The sequence below is a fragment of the Chelonoidis abingdonii genome, chromosome 3, assembly GCF_003597395.2.
Source record: "Chelonoidis abingdonii isolate Lonesome George chromosome 3, CheloAbing_2.0, whole genome shotgun sequence".
Taxonomy (NCBI): Eukaryota; Metazoa; Chordata; order Testudines; family Testudinidae; genus Chelonoidis; species Chelonoidis abingdonii.
This window is the reverse complement of record NC_133771.1, coordinates 17,818,223-17,841,297: the sequence shown is the minus strand read 5'-3', so window position 1 is coordinate 17,841,297 and position 23,075 is coordinate 17,818,223. Positions and strand designations below refer to the sequence as shown.

Here is a 23,075-nt window from a genome sequence, read left to right as displayed (position 1 = left end):
TTACACCATCAGTGGTGACATAAAGGCACAGGGGAAGACAACGTCCATGAGGTAGGCATGAGGGAATGTGGGTGACTTTTAGCCAGATCCTGGAGTGAATGGCGAGCCAGTGGAGATGGATGATGACAGTGTACAGTGGTGGATGGCCCTTCCATGGTATGCTTTAGTTGCAAGAGAATAGACCTCTTTTCCTCCTGCATAACCCCTGTAGTTTTTTTCCATCCTTACTGGCTGATTATACGATCCTACCGATTAGAAAACCAGTTCTGTGGCTTTATGGTGCTTGTTGCTGGAATGTAGAGTGCTCAGACAACCATTCATTTAGGAACTTGTTTGACTGCACTAAGGCTCCACTGGAGAAAACTTCTTTTACTGTTCAAAGTAGAGAAATTATTCTTCACTCTGCCTCCTAGAAAACATGCCTGTTGTGCAGTGTTTCCACAGGACAGCTAGAGCCCAGCAGGTCTCTGTCTGTCTCCCTCTGGGCCTTGCCTTGTTGATCTAGTACACAGCACATCCTATGGGGAAGCCCCAAGTGGGGGTGTGATTTGAAATCTTTGTCCTGCTGAGATCCAGACAGGCTTGTCCCCATTATGGAGCTTTCTGAAAACACTGGGAAATCTATGATGTGGGAGGGGCTGTAGCAGGAAGGAAAAGCAGGAGAAAAGGAAACGGGGGCTTGTTGAGGTCACCAGAGTTGCAGAGAAGCCATGGTAAACTCGCAATGCTGCCCCGCATATAAATGGCACAGCAATATCAGAAGGTGGGTCTTGAGTCGGTATTGCTGGCCTGCACTCACTTATCTGTTCCCTAAGGAAGCTTAATTGACACATCTTCTGTTTTCCATGGGACAGCCTCAATTTTGACATAAAAGAGTTCTCAATTATTGCCTGGGATGTCGTGACTTCATATCATGACATTGCATCATGGAATGATGATGCCATGTGGCCACAGGGAAACACCACCATGTGGCAATACAGTTACTTTGCGCAAGAGGACAAAGACTAAAAGGTGGCAGGCCTCCCCATTAGCCTTCCACCATGTACGCTGACACTGTTAATGGCTTCTGAGCTTTTGGGACGCTCTGGGTGCAGGGAGTGGGATGTTTCCCTTTTGGAAATGAGTGGACTATATGCACAGGATTAATCAATTATCTCTTCTTCTCCATTTACATTATGCACAATTGCTGCAGAGTATACATAGGGGCAGAGATGGCTATTAATAAGCAGTAAAGCCCTGTCACCACTATAACTTGTACCACTCTAACCAGATTACTGGTGTGCTTATTTGTAAGGATATACTCCATCCACATGTTGACTCTCATCTTTGTCATCGTTGGAGACTGACCCTCGAGAGCTAGTGTATGACCCTGCACAGCTTGAACAGCATCCCCTAGCTGGGAGCAGTATCAGAGTCACATACTCTGTGGGTTGGACACGGGTGTGGGGAGAGAGAACGCACACCGAGCAGAGGACACATCCATGCATCGCAGTGTTAAGATTCAGTAACAGCCAACAGTGTTTTGCCGTACACCTGCCAGTGGTGCCCTGATCACCGTGTGAGAGCCTCTGCTATAGACTGGCACATGCTGCTGCTGTGTTTTAAAAGAAAACCTGACAGAACAGAGCACGCAAGAGAGTAAGCCATCAGAGCCTCTTTCACGGTTTCTTTGTCTTTTAAATCCCTCCATAAAACCTACCTCTGCTCTGATTCCTGCAACTCATTGCCCTCTGGCATTGGCGAGGCAAATGGTGAGCTAACTTCCATTTTTCTGCTAAACTCTCTTCATTTGATTACCTCATTCTACCACCAGCTGCCACCCCATTGGTCAGTTTTCTCTGTCTTTTGACACCTGAATTGTAAATGCTCTGGGGCAAGGATTGCCTTCTTCGTTAGTTGTTTGCACAGCACCCAGAACAATGGGGCCCTGATCCTTGACTGGGGTTCCTAGATGCTAGTGTAATAGAAATAATATTAAGAAATAATTAAAGTTATTTAGGGAGAGTCAAATTTTCCCGTATCTCCTCCATTCAGTTCCCTGAGGATAGCTAGTTTGGCAAGTCACAATCCCTTTAGAAACATCCCTTTTAAAGCATGAGGCAACTGGCCTGCAAAACACTGTAAAATACCAGAGCCACAACCTGGACTCCTTTTACATTTCCTTCTCCTACTTATTCAGCTCCCCTTTAATTCCTCACATATGTGGCACTTTCAATTACTACTTTTCCTGCCATGTCAGCAATTTGGGGCTGGGAATGGCATTTTGAAGGCTCTCCATTACAAGAGTTACTGGATTAGGGCATAACTGAGACATGGTGGGATAGCTCGCATACCTGAAGCACTGCCATGGATGGGTATAAGCTGTTCAGGAAGGATAGGCAGGGGCGAAGAGGGGGAGGACCTGGTCAAAGGAAGGAGGAGAGAAGCAGGAACGCAAACCCTGGATTTCAGAAAAGCGGATTTTAGCTCCCTTAGAGAAATGATGGGCAGGATTCCCTGGGAAGCTGAACTGAAGGGGATGGGTGTCCAGGAGAGCTGGCAGTTTTTTAAAGAAACATGCTAAGAGCAGAGGAAAATACCATACCGATGTGCAGAAAGAACAGCAAGCGTAGAAAGTGCCCAGCATGGTTAACAGGGAACTCAGTGGTGAGCTGAAGCAAAAGAAGGAAGCTTACAAAAATGGAAGCTTGGACAGATGACTGGGGAGGCATATAAGATTATTGCTCGGGCTGCAGGATAGAATCAGAAAGGCCAAAGGGCAATTTGAGTTGAAACTAGCAAGGGATGTGAAGGATAATAGGAAGGGTTTTACAAGTATGTAAGCAACAAGAAGAGGACTAGGGATGGTGTAGGTCCCTTACTCAATGAGGCAGGTATCCTAGTGGTGGAAGATATGGAAAAGGCTGAAGTACTCAATTCCTTCTTCACTTCAGTCTTTACGGGCAGGATCGACTCCCAGACTACTACACTGGGGAACGCAGAGAGGAGAGGAGGAGAGCAGCCCACTGTGATAGAGGATCAGTAGGACTACTTAAAGACGTTAGACTGGCACAAGTCTATGGGACCGGACGAACTGCATCCGAGGTGTGAGGAGTTAGCTGATGTGATTGCAGAGCCGTTGACCTTATTCTTTGAAAAATTCATGGCGAACAGGAAGGTCCCAGAGGACTGGAAGAAAGCAAATATAGTACCTATCTTTAAGAAAGGGAAAAAGGAAGATCCAGGGAACTACAGACCAATCAGTCTCACCTCAATCCGGAAAAATCATGGAGCAGGTGCTGAAAGGAATCCATCCTGAAACACTTAGAGGAAAACAAGGTGATCAGAAGCAGTCAGCATGGATTCACCAAGGGTAAATCATGCCTGACCAACCTGATGCTTTCTACGATGAGATGACTGGACTTGTGGATGGGGCAAAGCTGTTGATGTTATTACCTTGACTTTAGTAAGGCTTTTGACACGGTCTTTCCACAGCATTCTCATCAGCAAACTAAGGAGATTGTGGGTTGGAGGAATGGACTGTGAAGTGGATAGAAAATTGGTTGAATCAACGGGCTCAGCGGGTAGGTATCAATGGCACACTCTCTAGTTGGCAAACCAGTAACAAGTGGTGTGCCCCGGGTCTATCTTAGGGCCCGTTCTATTCAATGTCTTATTAATGATCTGTGATGGATGTTGCACATTAAGTAAATTTGCAGATGACACCAAGTTGGGGGGAGTGGTGGACACGCTGGAGGCAGGGATAGGATTCAGGGAGACTTAGACAAATTGGAGAAGTGGGCCACAAAACCTCATGAAGTTCAACAAGGACAAGTGCAAAGTCCTGCACTTAGGACAGAAAAAACCCATGCACTGCTACAGGCTGGGGACTGTTTGGCTTAGTAGCAGTGCTGAAGAAAAGGATCTTGGGGTTACGGTAGATGGAAAGTTGACATGAGCTACAGTGTGCTCTTGTAGCCAAAAAGGCTAATAGCAACTGGGCTGTATTAGTAGGAGTGTTGCCAGCAGATCAAGGGATGTGATTATTCCCTCTATTCGGCACTGGTGAGGCCGCATCTGGAGTATTGTGTCCAGTTTTGGGTGCACACTACAAAAAGGACGTGGAACAATTGGAGAAGTCCACGGAGGGCAACAAAATAGATTGGAGGACTGGAGCACATGACTTAGAAGAGAGACTGAAGGAACTGGGCTTATTTAGCCTGCAGAAGAAAGATAAGGGGGGATTGATAGCAACCTTCAACTACTTGAAGGGATGCTCCAAGGAGGAGGGAGCTAGGGTTCTCATGGTGAGGGACAGAACAGAGCAATTGATAAGTTGCGCTGCGGAAGTCGAGGCTGGATATTAGAAAAACTTTCTGACTAGGAGAGTGGTGAGTATTGGAGGTTACTGGACTAGGAGGTGATAGAATCTCCATCTTTAGAGCTATTTAAAGTCCGGCTAGACCGCACCCTGGCTGGGATTATTTAGGGAAAATGGTCCTGCCTTTAGCAGGGGGTTGGACTAGATGACCTCGTGAGGTCCCTTCCAACCTTTTGATTCTATGATACTATGATTCTATGAAATACCCTTCACAACTGCTCAGACCTTGGGCTGAGGACAACTGACATGACAATAGTAATAATTAAACTCCAGTAGAGCTTGTTATCTGTGATTGTAATAACTTTTATAAGGGACTTTGACAATATCTCATCGAGATAGGTGTCATTGCTATTTTACAGCTAGGGAAACTGAGGCACAGAATGATAAAGAACACTGCATCCAAATGTGGGGCCCAGCGTTAGGCACCTAGATAAATGGCCTGGATTTTGGAGGTGCTGAGCACCCATTGCTTCCTTTGGTTTCACATTAGGAGTTTAGTGGAGAAAATCAAGGCATTTATTAAGGTGCTGAACTACGGATTTAGAGGGAGATTTTCAAAAGCGCCCTTTGTGCCATTAACTTTCCTATTGAAAATGTCGGCCTTTACCCCTCTGTGTCTTAGTTTGTTCATCTGTAAAGCTGGCTTTCAATGGGACTAGTGCTCCTAAACCTGAAGTGCTTTTGAAAATTTCCCCTTTGGTGCCTCTCTTCAGGCATCCATGTTTGAAAAATTTTGCTGAAACGACTTGCTTAAGGTCACAGTCATTCAGTGGCAGAGTTGGAAACAGAACCCAAGTTTCGCCATGGCCAGTCCCCCACTCTAACAGCTAGACATCACCACAGCATCCAGCTCTAAGCAGTGAGGTTATTTGACCGCTGTATTTGGCACTGGCGTGACTGCCCGAATACTATGTCCAGATCTGGTGCCCACAGTTCAAGAAGGGTGTTGATAAATTGGAGAAGGTTCAGAGAAGAGCCAAGAGAATGGTTAAAGGATTAGCAAACCTGCCTTGTAAGGAGAGAGGCAAGTAGCTCAATCTATTTAATACGAGAAAGAGAAGATTATTAAGGGGGTAGACTTGATTCCACTCTGTAAGTAGCTACATGGGGATTGAATAGTGGGCTCTTCAGTCTAACAGAGAAAGGTCTCATATCATCCAATGGCTGGAAATTGAAGCTAGACAAATTCAGACAGGAAATAAGGCTTACATTTTTAACAGTGAATCCACATCTACACTACCTGCTGGATCGGCGGGTAGGAATCGATCTATCAGGGATTGATTTATTGCGTCTTGTCTAGATGTGATAAATCGATCCCCGAATCGACACCCGTACTCCACCTCAGCAGGAGGAGTAAGTGGAGTCAATGGAAGAGCCGCGGCGGTCAACTTGCCGCCATGAGGATGGCCAGGTAAGTCGAACTAAGATACTTCGACTTCAGCTACATTATTCGCGTAGCTGAAGTTGCATATCTTAGATCGATCCCCCGCATCCCAGTGTAGACCAGCCCTGAGAGTAATTAACCAATGGAACAATTTCCCAAGGATCGTGATGGATTCTTCATCGTTGACAATTTTTAAATCAAGATGGGATGTTTTTTCTAAAAAATCTGCTCTAGGAGTTATTTTGGGGAGGTTCTGTGGCGTGTGTTATACAGGATGTCAGACTAGATGAGCACAATGGTCCCTTCTGGCCTTGGACTTGATGAATCTCTGAAGCCACACTAATAAGATGCAGCACCACACAGGCATTTATCCACCTGAGCCATGACCCCTGCCGACATTTTAAATTAACTTATTTCCCCCTCACTCCCAAATCTTTGTTGCTGACCTCGGGGGCCGCACAGCTTCCAGGCGTGTACAGTGTGAAATGAACAATGTAACCGTTCACCTTGGTTGTGAGCTGTGCAAATGCAAACACAGAGAGACAGTGAACAAACGTGGATTTTCATGCGCTGCAGGCTGGAGCTGAAAGTGACTTTGCTCCCTCAGCAGTAATGGTATTTCATGCACCAGAATTGTCAGTTTCCTGAATTTAATACTAGCAGATAAGTGGAAGCCAGATGCAATTGCCAGCTACAGTGCACTGTTTGTTTGCAGCCTGTACCAGATACACAGGGACAGGAGTCTTAAAAGGTTTAACAGCCCTAGGATTTTGCACAAGCATAGGTGGATGATGGAGCTCTCTCTATGGGCTGACTTTTTAATGTGTTTGAAACAATTCGTATTTTGCCATTGGTTATGGTGTCTGCAGACAGATCAAGGTACAGCCAGTTCTTAGCAATGATCTGATAAGGTCTGAAAGGGTCTCTTTCAGCCTTCTGGAATTAGCTGCCTTCTCAGCTCCAGTCTTCAACAAATAAAATCAAATCATTAACCCGTGTTCCCTCACCTCTCTGAAGGGGAAATTATATCTCAGTGAAACACAATGAAAGTATGCTTCTGAAGGAAGTCATAAATGCAGGCAAAGATCCGCCCTTCCCTTAATAAGGCTGGAGGGAAAGCAGTACTGCTTGCCAGGTGTAGATCACTCTAGAATTACAGAGAGATGCAAGCGTAGTGTTGCCAACCCTGTCTGTGTCTTCCAAGCCCATGTGCTGAGTTACTACACGTATAGTGAAAACCAGCATTGATAAAGGCTCTTTGATTTACAAAAGAGAAAAGCAACCTGATTATATATTTGCTGGAAAGCATCTGGGTGTGTCTAACGGGGGATGTGAAAGAAAAGGATAATTGGGAGAGGAGATGCTGCCTAGTAGCCAGCAGAGAAACTGCCTTGAATCCACTGTGTGCACTTGGCTGAAGCTAACATGAAGGTCCAGCTGCCTAACTGCGGCAGATTTGGGTGGCATTTCCAGTGACTGGCTCCAGATTTCGGAATGCAGAGGCAGATTCAATTGCTTTAAGGCAGGGCAGGGCAGGGCAGGGCAGCACTGAAACTGACGTGCATGTTCCCTCACTCAAAACAGAGAAGAAGAAAGGGAGGTCGGCTGCCTTTTACCCGCTAGACAGCACCCCCTTGCTGCTTCCCGTGGATGAGACACAGCGGCCAGTGGATAACAGCAGCATGGAGCCCGTGGGAGTTAGCACAGAGATGGCCTTGCTCAGCAACATCCTAGCAGCGTATTCCTTTATCACAGGTAGGTCTCTCACCTGCTTCTTCTCTGGGCTGCTATGATGTCTTTTAAGACCCTCAGTGGGGCTACCCCAGTGTAAGTGAGGGCAGAATCTGCCCCTTTGTATTTCTCTCAGAGGTTGATTTTCCCATTTGTCTCTCAGCAGGTTTTCCCTTGAAAGACCTGATCGGTGTAGCTCTAGAGAGGGATTGATTGTATATAACAGGCTGTATTGTGCTCTGCCTTCACTTGGACTTGCTCTCATCTGAAGTTAAATACAATGTAATCTTAGATGCAGTATTATTTCTAACGTGCCTTTTTCCTTGAGATCAAAGGCTGGCTCATTAAGAAGGCAAGCTTGTCCTGTAATTTGGAAAATGAGCGGCACTTAGATCATTACCTTGCTTAAGAGAATTTGGCTTATCTTCAGTGGAAGTGTGAAGATGAAGTTTCTGCTTAGTATAATTAGATATTTAAATCTAATCTAGGGAAAGATTTCCTCCAATCACAGCTTAGCTTTCGTCCACACTATTTCTTGTCATGTGTCTTTCATATAACCCAGAAGCTTTCTTCCATTTACATTTATTTTAAAGAGTCACTCTCGTCATGAAGCTCATCAGCCAGAATCACTGCTTGGGGGCAGCCAGAGTGTGGGCCTCTCATAGCAGAAGTCTGCTAGAATCAGAGGCACAGTAGTGCAAGCTGTCCACGGCTCCTGTCTGTATCAGAGAGACCAGCGCTGGTTGGTGCTACCCTCAAAGTGGGTTCTGATTCACCACTTTCTTTAGTCCACTTCTGCTGGGGGAGAGTGACTCCTCTGGAATGACAGCTGGAATTGCAAAACTACTGTCCCTGGACATGAGTCCCCTTCCCCCCGGCATAACAGAGACAGGGCATGCAGTTGTTGGCCCTCCATTGGGCAGGATTGAATCTCAACCCTTGGTTTTTTTTAAAATGCATAGCTGTCTTGCTAACAATGTGATGCCCAATTTCACAAGACACATGCACATGGTGAATAATCCCATTGACTGCAATGAGGTGAAGCCAAGGGAAGCACGGGGATAAATCTTGCAGAATCAGGGCCGAAATGATTAAAATACAAACAATTCTGAGCTTTCTTTTTTTCAGGCACAAAGCTCCGGTCACTTTTATTTCCCCTTGGTGCCATTCTCTGGTTCTCATGCACTAGCACAAGGCTGTTGTGTTTTGGTTCTCAGCACAAGGTTTGGCCTTCTAGTTTTGGCAAATGTACGTAGATTCAGGAGAACATTTCTGTGCATAGTTCTTTTTGTAACACTTCAAAAAAAACCACCGTAGTGTTAAGTGCACAGTTATGTTCCTGCCTGCTCCCCACCCCCCCAACCCCATCCATCTGATGGCAGCATCGTGCTATGACTTTTCAGGGTCCCTTTAAAGCAGAGATTCTTAATGTAGAAATAAATGTCCTTCAGAAATTAATGAATATTACATGGTTCATAGATATGGACACCTGCACTGAAAGAAGTGCAAAGTGCTGCTGTAAATGCATCCTCTATCTAATCAATCTATCTATCTGTTGCTCCCATCATTTTGGGGGTCTGAGAACCTCAACATCTTTAACATATCCGATCCTCACATCACCCCTGTGAGACAGGGAAATGCTACTATCTCCATGTTAAAGGTGGGGTACTCAGGACAGAGACACTAAAGCCCAGATCTTCAAAAGGTATTTAGACCTCTAGCTTCCATTGATTTCAACTTTAGATACACTCTAAACCAGGGGTGGGCAAACTACAGCCCGTGGGTCGCATCTGGCCCACCAGCTGGTTTAATCCATCCCTCGCGCTCCCGCTGGGGAGCAGAGTCAGGGACCCCTCTGCGTGGCTCCTGGAAGCAGTGACGTGTCCCCCCTCCAGCTCCTATGCATGGGGCAATGAGAAGGCTCCACTCCACATGTTGCCCCCATCCCAAGTGCCACCCTCGCAGCTCCCATTGGTCAGGAACCATGTCCAATGGGAGCTGCAGGGGCAGCGCCTGCAGATGGCGCAGTGTGCAGCAGAGCTGCCTGGCCACACCTCCGCATAGGAGTGACATGCCACTGCTTCTGGGAGCTGCTTGAGGGAAGTGCCACCCAGGGCCTCCACACCTGAGCCACCCCTTGGTGCTCCAACCCCCTGCCCCAGCTCTGATCCCCCTCCCACCCTCTGAACCCATCAATCCCAGCGCAGAGCACCCTCCTGTACCCCAAACCACTCATCCCCAGTTCCACTCCAGAGCCTGCACCCCCAGCCAGAGTCCCGACCCTCTCTCATGCCCCAATCCTCTGCCCCAGCCCTGATCCACCACCTCCCTCCAAATGCCTTGGTCCCAGCCCAGAGCACCTTCCTGCACCCCCAGCCCCATCCCAGAGCCCACACCCCCAGCTGGAGCCCTCACCCCCCCTCCCCTGCACTCTACCCTCCTTGCCCCAGCCCAGATCCCCCTCCTGCACCCTGAACTCCTCATTTCTGGCCCCATCCTGGAGCCCGCTCTCCTAGCCAGAGTCCTCACCCCCTCCTGCACCCTAACCCCAATTTTATGAGCATTCATGGCCCACCATACTATTTCCATACCTAGAAGTGGCCCTTGGGCCAGAAAGTTTGCCCACCCCTCTTCTAAACCCAAACCTGTGAATGCTGGATCTTAGTCTGCCCAGAAAAATATCCAGCATATCTTTGTGCAACTAAGGCTCCATCCCCACTGGAGTGCTACCCGTGTTGAGGGGACTGGTTTAACCTTTCTTGTAATGTGGATTAAATACAGTTTAACAGGTCAAATAGACATAGTTAGAAATATAATGGTAACATAATAAAGGTTTGCAGTTCCGTGATGCCTCCCATTAAAAGCCCTGAAAGCATTTTACAAGCATTAATGAATTGTCAATAGAGATGCACTCAAGGCACAAACTCTAGCCCTGAATCTGAATCCTACTTCCACCAGCCTCCCTGCCCCCATTTCTGTCACTTTTGGATTTGGGGGTTAGTTGATTATGAGAGAAATCAGACGTGAAATTTGGTCTGAGATCTAAAGTTTGCCAAAATTGTAGCTCAAATCTAGGAATTTGGCCTGGAGACGTCTCTAATCCTCACACCTTCCCCGTAAAGCAGGTTATTCTTCTAGATTTAGGGCTGTTCTGTGCTGGTGAACTGGTTGTGCTAGCAGTAAAGACACAAGGGCTAGAGGTGACAATTTAAAAAAAAATATTCTCTTTTGGGGGCCTGTCCTGCAAGGTGATGTGCACCCTCAGTCCCCACTGAAGTCTATGGGAGTTGTGGGCCCTCCGTGTTTCATTGCACCATGCTGCTGCACACCTGTCTGTCGGGCTTCCAAGCAACAGACAAAAATAGAGCAGATGCTTCATTTCCTGACTACAGCTGCCTCCTGTCTCAGCTTGAGGAAAGCCATTCAGAAGCTGACTATACTGACCAGTGCAAGCATTTCCAGACCAACTCCATGGGAAGTGGGTGGGCAGCTGCAGATGGAGAGACTGCAAACACCTGCCACTAGCACCTGTTGGCATTTTCTGTGTTGTGCAGCAGGTGGGAAGGTTAGATGCAAAGGGACGTGTCCTGGCCACTCCCTGTATCTTTTTGGCTGAAGTCTGTGTGTAAAGATGCAACGTTCCTATTAATGGCAGAGGAGTGCAAAAAGCCAGTATAGTATAGCAGGTCCCAGAACCACTTGTGGGAGTGTTTGCTTTCTTTATCAACCTGCTCATGGCACTCCAAGCGGTTAGTCAGGGCCCTTTAGCATTCCAGCCACAAAGGAATTTGCGTTTGTTTGTTTCATGCAACCCCACAGAACTTTTAAAGTAATACTTCTATAGAAATTTGCAAAGGGGACAAATGGGGAGCGGGCACCATAACTCCCCCTAAACAGTGACATGCTGCCAATGTGGTAACAAGCGACTCCCAAAAACCAATCCTGGGGAGCTCAGACCAACTTCCCTCTGAAATTGCTGGTGCCAGAAGTTAGACGCGGCTCCCTGCGAGTCCCCTCCGTTACATCACAGTCCTAACATGGTGAGTCCAACTGGCTGCTGTACCTTAGAAGAGATGCAGCGAACGCACAGTGCAGTGAGTGATGTTAATGAGAAACCCCTCCTCCCCGCTGAGCTCTCTGAGGGCCTGATGCCATCACAGGAAATCAGATGCAGTATTGCACAGATTAATTTTTATTTATTAAAATGATAAGAAGAAAATAAAGCACGATAATAGCAATAACAACCTTGGCCTGGGCCATTTCCTGGAGAATTAATGACTGTCCGGGCTGATGCTCCCAGCTGATCGTTAACTCATAGGAAATAGCCTCAATAATTGTTGTTTACTTGGTTTCTTTTTAAAAAAATGTGTTTCTAATTTTGGCTAGTGTGAAGCCTCTAGAAAACTGTGTGCGTTCCATACACAGGGAGAGGGGAGGCATGTGCCTTTTGGCTACATACATTAAAAGAAGTGATTTAGCACTCTTCAATCAATGACCTTTTCAGCTGCATGCCCAGTCCAGAAAGAGAGGCACCATAGAGGGGGAGAGTTAATCACTGCTAAGGAGATTGCATGGCGCTCCAGGATGGGTCTTGATTACCGTAGAGGGGAAAAATGTATCTCACAGATGTCGTCTGAAACCAAGGGAGGAATCTCTTACAGTGGATAATCCTGTAAACCTCGACTTCTTCACACCAAGGGGCATATGGAACAATCTACCAAATGGATATTGATACCCACCCTATGCACAATCTATACTGAGGGGAAGGATACTAGCCTGGCTGTTAGGAGATCTGAGTTCAATTCCCTGCTCTGCTCATGACTTCCTGTGTGACCTTGGGAAAATCATGTAAGCCTGAATGTGCAAAAGGAATTAGCTGCCTACATGCCAGTTTTGGCTCCACGGCAATGCACAAAACTCCGGCTGAAACCCTGCTTAAGTTTTTAGGGAAGAAGTTCCCTGGGCACCTCTGTTTCTGTCTCTGCTGCCTCTCCCCGGGTGTCTGGGCACCTATCTCCTGCCTAAGCCCCAGAGCAATTCACAAACCAGGGAAGACAGGTGTTCATCCAATCTGGTAGGGATGCTTAGAAGCTGCCTAGTGGATCGGGTCCCAGGGAAAATCTGGGTTGGGGCTGCCCATCTTTTTTATAACTTTTAGCCCCATGGTTAGAGCACTTAGCCGGGAGGTGGGAGATCCTGCCTCAATTTCCCTCTCTCTGCCTAAAGGGGAGAAGGGATCTGAAAAGAAGTGTCCATCACTCACGCGTGTGCGTGTCTTAAACACAGGCCAGCAGGACAGTTTGATGTAGGGCTCCCTCAAGCTCCCCTTTCACTGTGGATAAATAATGAAATCTATTGGATTAGAGGGACCAGATCCCAGGTGGGTGCCCTAACCACTGGCATATAGGCTCATTCTTGTGTTCTTGCCCAATGACTATTTAAGTATTACTCCACAGTGGAATAGGAATAAGGATTTAGGTGCGTAAAGTGCATTCAGGACCCAATGCTTCAGTTCCTCAACAGTCAACTAGGGTTAATAGAACGTCCCTACCTCACCAGGGTGTTGTGAGGATAAATACATTAAAGATTTTGAAGTGCTCAGTTACTACAGCAGTGGGGGCTATCGAAGAGCCAGAAGTACATTGTAATGAGAAAAGTAGAATCTATTTTATTTAATTTTTAATGGGATTTTAGTGTATGTGCTGGACTGACAATCCAAGAGACAGAAATCCACTATTTAGCCACCTGGCAACAACAGTCTTGCCAGAATGCTTCAACTCTGCTCTGGAAGGATTGAGGGAGAGAGAGTGGATTAGTCTCTGATAGAGTCTCCAACTTTCTAATTGCAGAAAACCAAACACCCTTGCCCCGCCCCTTCTCTGGAGCCCCGCCCCCACTCACTCCAGCCCCTCTCTCTCCGTCGCTCGCTCTCCCCCACCCTCACTCACTTTCACTGGGCTGGGGCACGGGGTTGGGATGTGGGAGGTGGTGAGGGCTCTGGGTTGGGGCCAGAAATGAGAGGTTCAGGGTGTGGGATGGGGCTTAGGGCTGGGGAAGGGGGTTGGGGTGTCGGAATGGATGTGGGTTCCAGGAGGGAGTATGGCTGCAGGAGGGGGCTCAAGGCTGGGGCAGGGCGCTCAGGGTGTGGGCTCCAGCCGGGTGGCATTTACCTCAGGCGGCTCCCGGTTGGCGGCACAGTGGGGCTAAGGCAGGCTCCCTGCCTGCTCTGGCTCTGTGCTGCTCCCAGAAGCGGCCGCCATGTCCGGCCTCTAGGCAAAGGCACAGCCAGGCGGCTCTATGCCGTGGACACTGCCCACATCCACAGGCGCCACTGTTTCCGGCCAATGGGAGCTGTGGAGCTGGCGCTTGAGGCAGGAGCAGCGCGCAGAGGTTCCTTGATTGCATCTGAGCCTAGGGGCTGCAGGGACATACCAGCCACTTCCGGAGACCTGTGCAGACCCAGGGCAGGCAGGGACCCTGTCTTAGCCCTGCTGAACCGCCGACCAGACTTTTAACAGCCCAGTCAGAAGTGCTGACCAGAGCCGCCAGGGTCCCTTTTTCACCGGGCATTCCAGTCAAAAACCGGACACCTGGCAACCCTAGTCTCTGAGGCAACATTTTTCAAAAGGGCCCTATGTGACTTGGGAGCCGAAATCCCACTGAATTTCACTCAGCCTTGGTTTACAATAGGATCTTATGGGCGGTATCAGTACGAAAATCCACACCTCTAAGGGACATCGTTATACTGAGCTAACCCCCAGTGTGGACAGCGCTGTGTTGATGGGAGGGCTTCTCCCATTGACTTAGCTACCGCCTCTTGGGGAGGTGGATTACCTATGCCAACAGGAGAAGCTCTTCCATCAGGGTAGGTTGTGTCCTCATTAAGTGCAACAGTGGCGCAGCTGTGCTGCTGTAGCGCTGCAAGTGTAGACAAGCCCTGTGTCCCTTGAGGCCTCGCTCCCTAAAGGTAGTTAGATGCCTAACTGCCCCTGAAACCAGTTGGAACTCGCACCTGAATGCCTTTGAGGAGTTGGGTCTCAGGCACTCTGGAGCTGTTTCCCTATGCTAATACGGTCCTTGTAGCCTGGCAACAGGTGTGCCAATTAGTGCGCAGTCTGATATTGTGCTTTGTCATCTGCCTACTGAAATCTGGACTGACACTATCAAGTCCTTTCACTAAACAGCCAGCAGATGCTTACAGCACTCAGGCAGTGTGAACCTGAACTGTGCAGTGACCTTCTCCTGACCTGGCCCCAACTGCTTCTTGCCCTTCCTGTCTGCCTCTGCAAACATTCCGCGTCCTTCCCCCTGTTGTAGGGGGAGCCCTTAAAGGGACAATGCCCCTTTTCTTCCAGCCAGTGGGTCAGAGGACCCCCCGTCCTCCACAATATGGAAAGTTGCAGTGAGCACATTTATTTTTAAATGCGTAGTTAGAGTTTGAAGTCCATCCCCCTCCCCACACTCACACCCTGAAAACTGGTCTGAAAAAAGCCCCTTACACTTAACAGACTGCAAGTGCACAGGTGTGGCCGTTCTCAGGGCAACAGCTGTGATTCTGTGTTCAATAAGAGGAATTCTGCTTGACGAAAGACTGCAAAATATGGCCGTCAGTTAAGATTGTCAAGGATTGATCCATATTGTTCGATTTGTAAAGCAAGTCACCCATGTCTAATGTCCTGGATAGTGCAGTTTCCTATTAATTCTAACACCCCTCCCCACCCCCACATACTCCCCCCAACACCTCTCAGTGGGGTCCTGGTTCATGACCTACTGACACTCCTGGGTATTACCACCATACAAATAATAATACTAATAATATTTTCAAAAATGACTAGTGATTTGAGGTGCTTTTGTGTTTGACTGCCAAACCTGAAATGCCTTAAAAGAGGCCGGAGTTTCCGAAAGGCTGAAAACACACCCTCTGAAAGTTAACCCCCCTTTAAGGTGTCTCAAGTTGGCCACCAAAAAATGGAGGTGCCCCAAATTACTAGTCACGTTTCAAAATCCAGAATCTTGGCCATCGATGATTTAGCTGTTTCAGAACTATGTTGTTGGCCTAAATTGCCCCTTTGCTGTGCGAAAAGGCCCATGCTTTGGGAGGATGGTTGCTGTATGACTGCCATATAAACTGATAAATGCCAGGTCTGCAGGGCTACAGTTCAATGAAGGAGTCTAGTTTGTGTCCAGCATTTAAGAATGCTGATTGGGTAACTAATACAGCTCATGAATACCAGCAGAGCCCAAAGATTCAATTACTGCATTGGTACTGAATGAAGGACTGTCTATTTAGAGTTGTGTGTAGTGTATGAAAAATTACTGGCTAACAAGCAATCTAATTTCAGTTCTCTCACTAGCTGCCCATGGTTGCTAGAACAGTGGAGAGAGTGAGGGTGGAAGAAAAAAGGAAACTGGCAAAAGGGAAAGAGAAAAAATGTTTTCAGTCCAATCCAGGTTCCACACGCTGCTTTTTAGGAATTGTGGCAAAAGAGTGAGCTATGGAACTGGTGATGCAACATGTATATTTTTTTTAAAATGAGCCTGTATGTGTATGTGAATTTAGTCTAATCATATTAGTCAGGCACAGATTAGGCAAACCGTAAGCAAGTTCTGCTAGTGCAAATCAGCCCAGCTAACTGCTTCTCTTCCAGTCCTCGGAGCCCTCCGTGTGTTCACTTGAAAATAAAGTTTAGGGGTGAAGTTAATTTCTGCACAAAATAACACCCCACCTGGATCCTGCAATCCAAAAGGCAATTTTAAGGGAATATGGGAAGGGATGGAGCAGTTTACTCAGGGATGTTCAAACCAATGGGTGTTAGGCACCTAACTCCCTTGGGCCCCTTTGAAAATCCCAGTCCTAAAGAATCTCTAATCTCGTCCTGTTTTTGTTTATTTGTATAGTGCCAGCAGCAGGGTCAGGTGCTTTGTTGGTAGGGATGAAGACGAAGGGTGACTCCCTGGCTCCATTTAAGTCAATAGCAGTTTTACTAGGATTTCACCCAAGCTCTCTGCCCCCAAAGAGCAATCTAAATGGAGACCTGACAAAGCAGGGTGCCAGAGCAGCAACAGATAGCAGTGCAACTGAACAGTGAGACTCAGCACCCATTTTGTCAGTTCCATGGATTGAAATATCTTTGTTCTCACGTATCTGTTTCAGTAAGTTAGAACCCCATGGACGGAGGTTGGGTTCATGAGCCTCCTTAGAGAAATGTGGTGTTAAGAAAGGGCTTGAACAGGGAGGGAGTGAAGCAGATGGACTGGATCAAGCAGCGGGGCCCAGGCAGATGGAGCAGCATGAAAGAAGGCCCAGAGATAGGAGGAGGCACAAAGTGGGCAGTTGGTCTGCTAGCTTGTGCAGAGTGAAGGAGGTTGGGGGTGAGGTGAGTAGAAACAGAAGCAGAGGAGTGGCCCCCTGAATGCATAGGGCCTTGAAGGCAAAGACATGGAATTTAAATTGGATCCAGACAGCGAGGAGGTGAAGCTGATGGAGGCATCTGAAGAGGGCCTGAACTAAGGTTTTTATTGCAGTGAGGAATGTATTGCAAAGCTTCATGCTGAATAAAGGGCAGTATGCCAACTGCATTACATCAAACACTGTATCAAGTTCCTGTTTGGGATTCTTCTCCTACTGCTTGCTGTAGCTGTGCCATCGTCAGATATTGGCCTTTGTAGTGACCTTTAACCTCTTTCAAACCCAGATTCACAGTCTGATGCTATGGAACATTTAAAAATATGCTCTGTTCTTTAATTTGTGGCCCCATATTTTAAGGGAGTATTAGATGCAATGGATTTGAGATTATTACGTTGAGATCAAGACTGAAATTGGCTGTATTATTTGAATTTACATATGGGGTGTGCCTCACCCCCATTATACACTTCAGGACTGATTCAGCCACATAAACACCTCCAATAATACCCCAGCTTTTACACACTAAAAATCTCCTCGAAGTGATTTTGGGGATGTTTCCTGCTTGCCTGTTGAAAACTCCACTTGAAGGAAACCAGACCTAGAGGACCCACTTCTGCTCTCGTTTCTAAGGATGTAAGGGGACCCAGTGAAGGCAGAGTTGGCCTGAATGGGACAGATATCTTCCAGAGCCTGAAGGCCCAATTCTCAGCTCGTGTAAAATGTCACAGTTCCACCACTGCCTTCATTGGAGCTGCTCCAGATCTGAGGATCTGGCCCTAAAGTTTGATTCCCTTGCAGGGCTCCAACTTGAATTAACAGGATTGAATTTGGCTCTAGCTATTTTGCCGAGTTCATCTTCATCCTTTGTTGGATCAACAGCTTTGTTGCTATAAGACGTAAATGGAAATCACGTGTAATTATCATAATTACACGTCTAAAAAATCCAATGCCTAAGCAATACAAAAATAAGATGACAGTTTAAAATACAATATGGATCCTTCAAAGTCTCATGATATTGTCTCAGAAATGTTTTTTCTGCGGAATCTGTCAAGTTAATGCCCTGGCTCCGTGTATTTTGGGGTATCATTGGCAGTACATTTTTGTGGTCTGGGCAGAAAGCCAGCATGTTTGCCTTAGATGAACAAATGAATGCTATGAATAGATCATTTCCCACTTTCTTGGTGCAAGGCTTGCCATTTCAGCTGTGCAAAGGTGCAGACAGAAGCATTAGAGCTTTATCATCATCTTTATTCCTTGGCCAATAATGTATGGGGCAGAAAGGTGCACTCAGTCACTGCTGACTGTGCAGCTTGCTGGCTTCACGATCCCACTCACGTGGGCACTGGAGTTAGCATTTAATCTGTTGGGCTGCTCCTTTAAAATATTGGATGGCTTTAGGACATAAGCAGCTCATGGTGTGTATGCAGTAAATGCCTCAGGCACATGTTCTACCACTGGATCCCATTGACTCCATTGGGGTGATGCAATGGAAGCTTTGGAAATACCATCATGAAACCAGGAGAAGACCTGAACCTCCAGAGAAACTTGTTCTGTTTGAACTTGTGCAGCTGCCCCATGTGACCAAGTTATTTTATACCTTGTCCTCTGAGAATCATTTCTTTTCTCCTTGCAGAAAATCCTGAGCGTGCTGCTCTGTATTTCGTCTCTGGGGTATGCATCGGACTCATCTTGACACTGTTGGCCTTGGTGCTGAAGGTGTCCTGCCGAACTGACTGCAAGCAATCCCCGGGGAAAAAGCTGCCTCGGGAGCCAGAAAGTGACAGCGACAGCAGTGACAGCGAGGACGATTCGGACACCACTTCGGACCTGTCGGCCCGCAGGCACCGCAGGTTCGAAAGGACTTTGAACATGAATGTCTTCACCTCGGCCGAGGAGCTGGAGAGGGCTCAGAGGCTGGAAGAGCGAGAGCGCATCATCCGGGAGATATGGATGAATGGACAGCCAGACATTCCAGGGACCAGAAGTCTGAACCGCTATTACTGAGTGTTGGAAAATCCCACAGGCCGGCACTGCAGCCTAAGTCTTCCTGGCCCTGCTAAAGAGGAGAGAGAGGAAAGAAATGTTACATGGAGTTTCCCCTTTTCCTTTCAGAATAGCTAACTGGAGCAGTGTGGATGGACAGCAATAAAGCTTTCACCTTCCCCTTTTTCCTGACTTATTGCTACGGACACCAGGAAATCACCCCCTAGTATTTTCTCTCTGGAATCAGTCTGGTTACAGCAGAGATGGATGCCAGCTTCTCTTTTTGGTGTAGTTCAACAGTGGGTGAGAGGCACACAAGTAAAGCCCTTCCCCAGATCTTGGAAGCTGAACACACTACAGTACAAATGCTGCTCTCATGCTTGCCAGGGAAACCATCAGTGTTCTGCTTTCCCCAAAGATTTCAGGAGAATCGAAAGCAAACGGAGACTCTGTGTCCATTAAAGGAAAGATAACATGGGAAGGGAGGGCTGGGGAGGCACAAGCACATGATGAGTGACTGGCTTGTGACTTTATGAGATGTGGGGATTCTTATGCCATGAAATCATCTTGGTGCTTGGACGTTCAACCGTGTGTCCTGTTATTTAAGATGGTGTTTTAATCTGCTTTTCAATGGCAGCATTTTTTTTTTTACTGACACCTCAGGGATAAAATCCGTTTTTTTTTTAGTATGTTTCCCCATCTCCTTCCCCACAAACCAACCTGCCCCCAGCAGTGAAATTATGGTATTATAGGAGATGTGTCAGTGATCAGTGAAATGTTAAACAGCCTCAAAGAGGTTGAAAGGGGTTTTGTTTGTTTTGAATTGATATATATATATATATATTTGAAGAGGCTGCACAGCAATGTGCCTTATTCTTTTTTATTGTTAAACTGCAGTTTTCCATGGATAGTGATGCACAATGTTTTATATATTTTATTAAAAAAAATAAAAGAAAAGGTTTGTATTTACAAGAGGAAAATAGGGATGAAATGGGCCAAATACTCCAGCAGGGTGAGAAATAAATGCGAAATAAACTCTGCTTTGTTTATATCTATTTTGAGTTGCATCTTTGCTTTTGGCTCATGCTTCTCTGCAGTAAGATACTTTGGAAGAACAACAAGCTTTTGCAGCCACTCAAAGCTGACGCAAGTGTCTAAGGCAGTGGTGGGCAACCTGTGGCCCATGGGTTCCCCACCACTGGTCTAAGGGTACATCTACACTGCAAGAGAAGATGTGTTCTTAACTCAGGTTAGTCAACGCAAGTTAAAAAAGCAGTGAAGATACAGCAACTTGGCTTTTAACTTGGGTTTACACACACACACACACACACACACACACACACACTCACACTCACACTCTCTCTCTCTCTCTCATGGTGCTTCGCTGGCTTGTTCTTGCTCACATGCTCAGGGTCTAACTGATCATCTTATGTGGGGCCAGGAAGGAATTTCCCCCCTGGTTAAATTGACAGTGAATTTGATGGAGGAGGTTGTCTTCCTCTTCAACGTGTGGGTGGGGATCACTGCCTGGGTATATGTCAATCATTTCCCGGCCATTGCAGAGCTACACCTCAGTCCCTCCTATTCTCTGCCTGTGGCACTTCATAGCCTAATCTCTTGTGAGCCGCAATATTTGGTTTAATTTTGGTGGATGGGTTTAGTGTGTTGATGCTGGGTGATGATGGTAGCCTGTGATATACAGACAGCCAGACTACATGATCAGGTGGTCCACTCTGGCCTCAAACTCTATGACATACCCTAAATAGCTGTTAAATCCTATCCATGCCTAGGGCTCCTCTCACACCCTTATGCACCCTTTTCCATTCTTCTCTGAGCACATCAACCTCTTTCAGTGGTGCCTGCTTCCATGAACAGCTGCTGTATGAATCAGTTCTATAAAGGCTTGTTCCAAAGCTCCTTGAAGTCAGTGGAGCAACTTCTATTCATTTCAAGGTGTTTTGAATGTAGCCCAACGTCCCAAGCCTTGCCGGCCCCGGGTACTTGATAGTGACAGATGCCAGTGTTAAATTAATAAAAACACTTGAGAAACTTTAAAAAAACCCAAACCCTTAATATTCATTAGCAAATTTTAGTGCTTCATGTATAATATGTGCTAGATTTTATTAGCTAGGTCATAACTCTGCAATGAATACATTAACTTAGGTTCTTACTCTGGTGTTGCTCCTAATTCCCCTGTCCCGTCCACACACAGCCCTTTCACACCATTTTGGTGAGACTTTGAACCTGGGCCATAGGGCCCATCTGGGTTCTGCTTGGATTCTGCTTCCACTTGGGCTGGTAGCCTGCCCACTTTGCAGTGAGGATGCAGACTAAGTCACTCAGGTGCTGATAGTTTGCCAAGGCTTTTTCATAGTTGCCCCAGAAGGTCAGACAAGTTCTTCTTCGAATGCTTGTTCATGTCCATTCCAATCGCTAGCTGGAAGATTTTTTCCCCTAGCAGCGTCTGTCGGGTTGACCTGAGCACCCCCTGGAGTGGCACTTTTATGGCGCTCAATATAGAGCCCTGCTGACCTGCCATCCCCTCAGTTCCTTCTTACTGCCAGTGATGGTTAGCTGGAATGTCCCACAGCCCTTGCTTAGCAAGCGTTTCAGCCCCATTATTGTACATAGTTCTTCTTAGTTAGTGTGGTATAGTTCGTTTAGAGTTAGTTGGGGGTTCCCCCCTTCTGACTCCCTGGAACCAGGATATGCTGCAGTCTCCGGGGTTTAACACCTCTGAGGTCTGCACTAAGCGCATGCCAGAGACTGACCCCCACGCCTCTTGTTTAATGGGAAGGTCACCAAAAGGACTGGTGTAGGATCCGCCGCAAGTTCCGTCCCAGAACTATTAAAGAAAGGAAACAGCGGTTTACGGTTCTTCTAATGGGTGCAGCTCTTTGCCCCCACTCAGACCCGTAGTCTAGGGACCCCGCACCCATCATGTCCTCAGTGGCATGAAGTGCCCCGGCGCTGTCATCCTGGGGACCAGTGCCGAGAAAGGACTCCTCCTGAGATGCTCGGCACCGACATGGCTCCTCCTGTGGCCAACTGGCAGCCAGGCACTGGTTTCAGTTGCTGGTGTCTAAGAAGAAAAAGAAGCCAGAGAGAGATCTTTCTCCCACAGCCAAATCTAAGGAGACAATGACTATGAGACTCCAGTTGGGCCACAGCACTAGGTCCCCTGGCAGGGCTGCGTTGACTCCTGCCCAAGCAAGGCAGTTGAGTCTGGGCCCACCATGCTCTCCAGACCCGACTGGCCAGCAACTGCCGCTCGCCTCAACGCCAGAGGCTTTTGAGGTGGCTCAAGACTTGCTGTGTCTCACGGCGCCGTTCTCGTGGCAGCTCCGGCCCCATCTGCACCACCGCAGCCTCAGGTGTGATCAAGAGGGAGGCCAGTGATAAAGTTCTGGTGCCATCCTTCTCCACAGCACCCTCTGGAACCAGCATCTCCGGAGAGAGAACCCGGTCGGTCCGCAAGCTCCCGACACTCAGTGCCCTGAAGCATGGTTCCTCCATGGTCTTTTTTTTTGGAGACCTCAGAGTCACACTCTATCGCTCCGATAAGAGCAGGAGCAGGTGTGCACATATTGTGTGCCATGGAGAAGCAACTCCAGGGGGTTCCCAGGCAGAGCCGATGGATGCTGCGATTGGAAAAATCTTGTGGCTCTTGTGCACACATGCGCACACACACCTGTTTGGAATTGACATGAACACCACATCTTGAAGAACAACAGCTATGAGAAGGTGAGTAACTGTTTTTTTCTCCCACATTTCATTGGAAAAGAATCAGAGTGACATAGCTTGCAATGTAGCTACACATCTGGGCTAGGCTAACCAGGGTGCTAATCATTGCAAGTTAACTCTGCAGTGAAGACATATCGTAAGGGGCTGGTGCTCATGCATCACTTAGAGCTGTCAACTATTCCACTCTATGTGTTTGTTGCAAAGTGCTGATAAAGGAAATGGTGATGAAAAGCACTGAGCACCCGTACTCCCCCTGAAGTCACTGGGAGTTGAGAACACACAGCCCCTCCCAGGAGGCACTTGGTATATTGCAGGATTGGGCCCAAGTTTGCAAGGATTTACCTTTCATGCTAGACCACTCTCACCTGAATGCATCCAACAGCCTTTCTCGGATTAATGTCTTTGCCTGTGAGGTCTGAACCAGCTGGGGGTCTAAGCAGCCACGTGACATTCCTTTAGCTGATTGA

The 23,075-nt window shown here is 47.4% G+C and overlaps 1 protein-coding gene across 1 annotated transcript in view; it reads left to right on the top strand.

Annotated features, from left to right (window-relative positions):
* Nucleotides 1-19,883, top strand: part of LOC116836489 (protein eva-1 homolog C-like) — a 331,266-nt gene extending 311,383 nt beyond the window's left edge. Inside the window, exons 7-8 of the mRNA XM_032800125.1 lie at nucleotides 7,329-7,499; nucleotides 18,515-19,883. Coding sequence (XP_032656016.1) covers nucleotides 7,329-7,499; nucleotides 18,515-18,885 — 542 coding nt within the window. The 3' untranslated portion in view covers nucleotides 18,886-19,883. The remainder of the gene's footprint in view (nucleotides 1-7,328; nucleotides 7,500-18,514) is intronic.
* The last annotated feature ends 3,192 nt before the right edge of the window (nucleotides 19,884-23,075 follow it).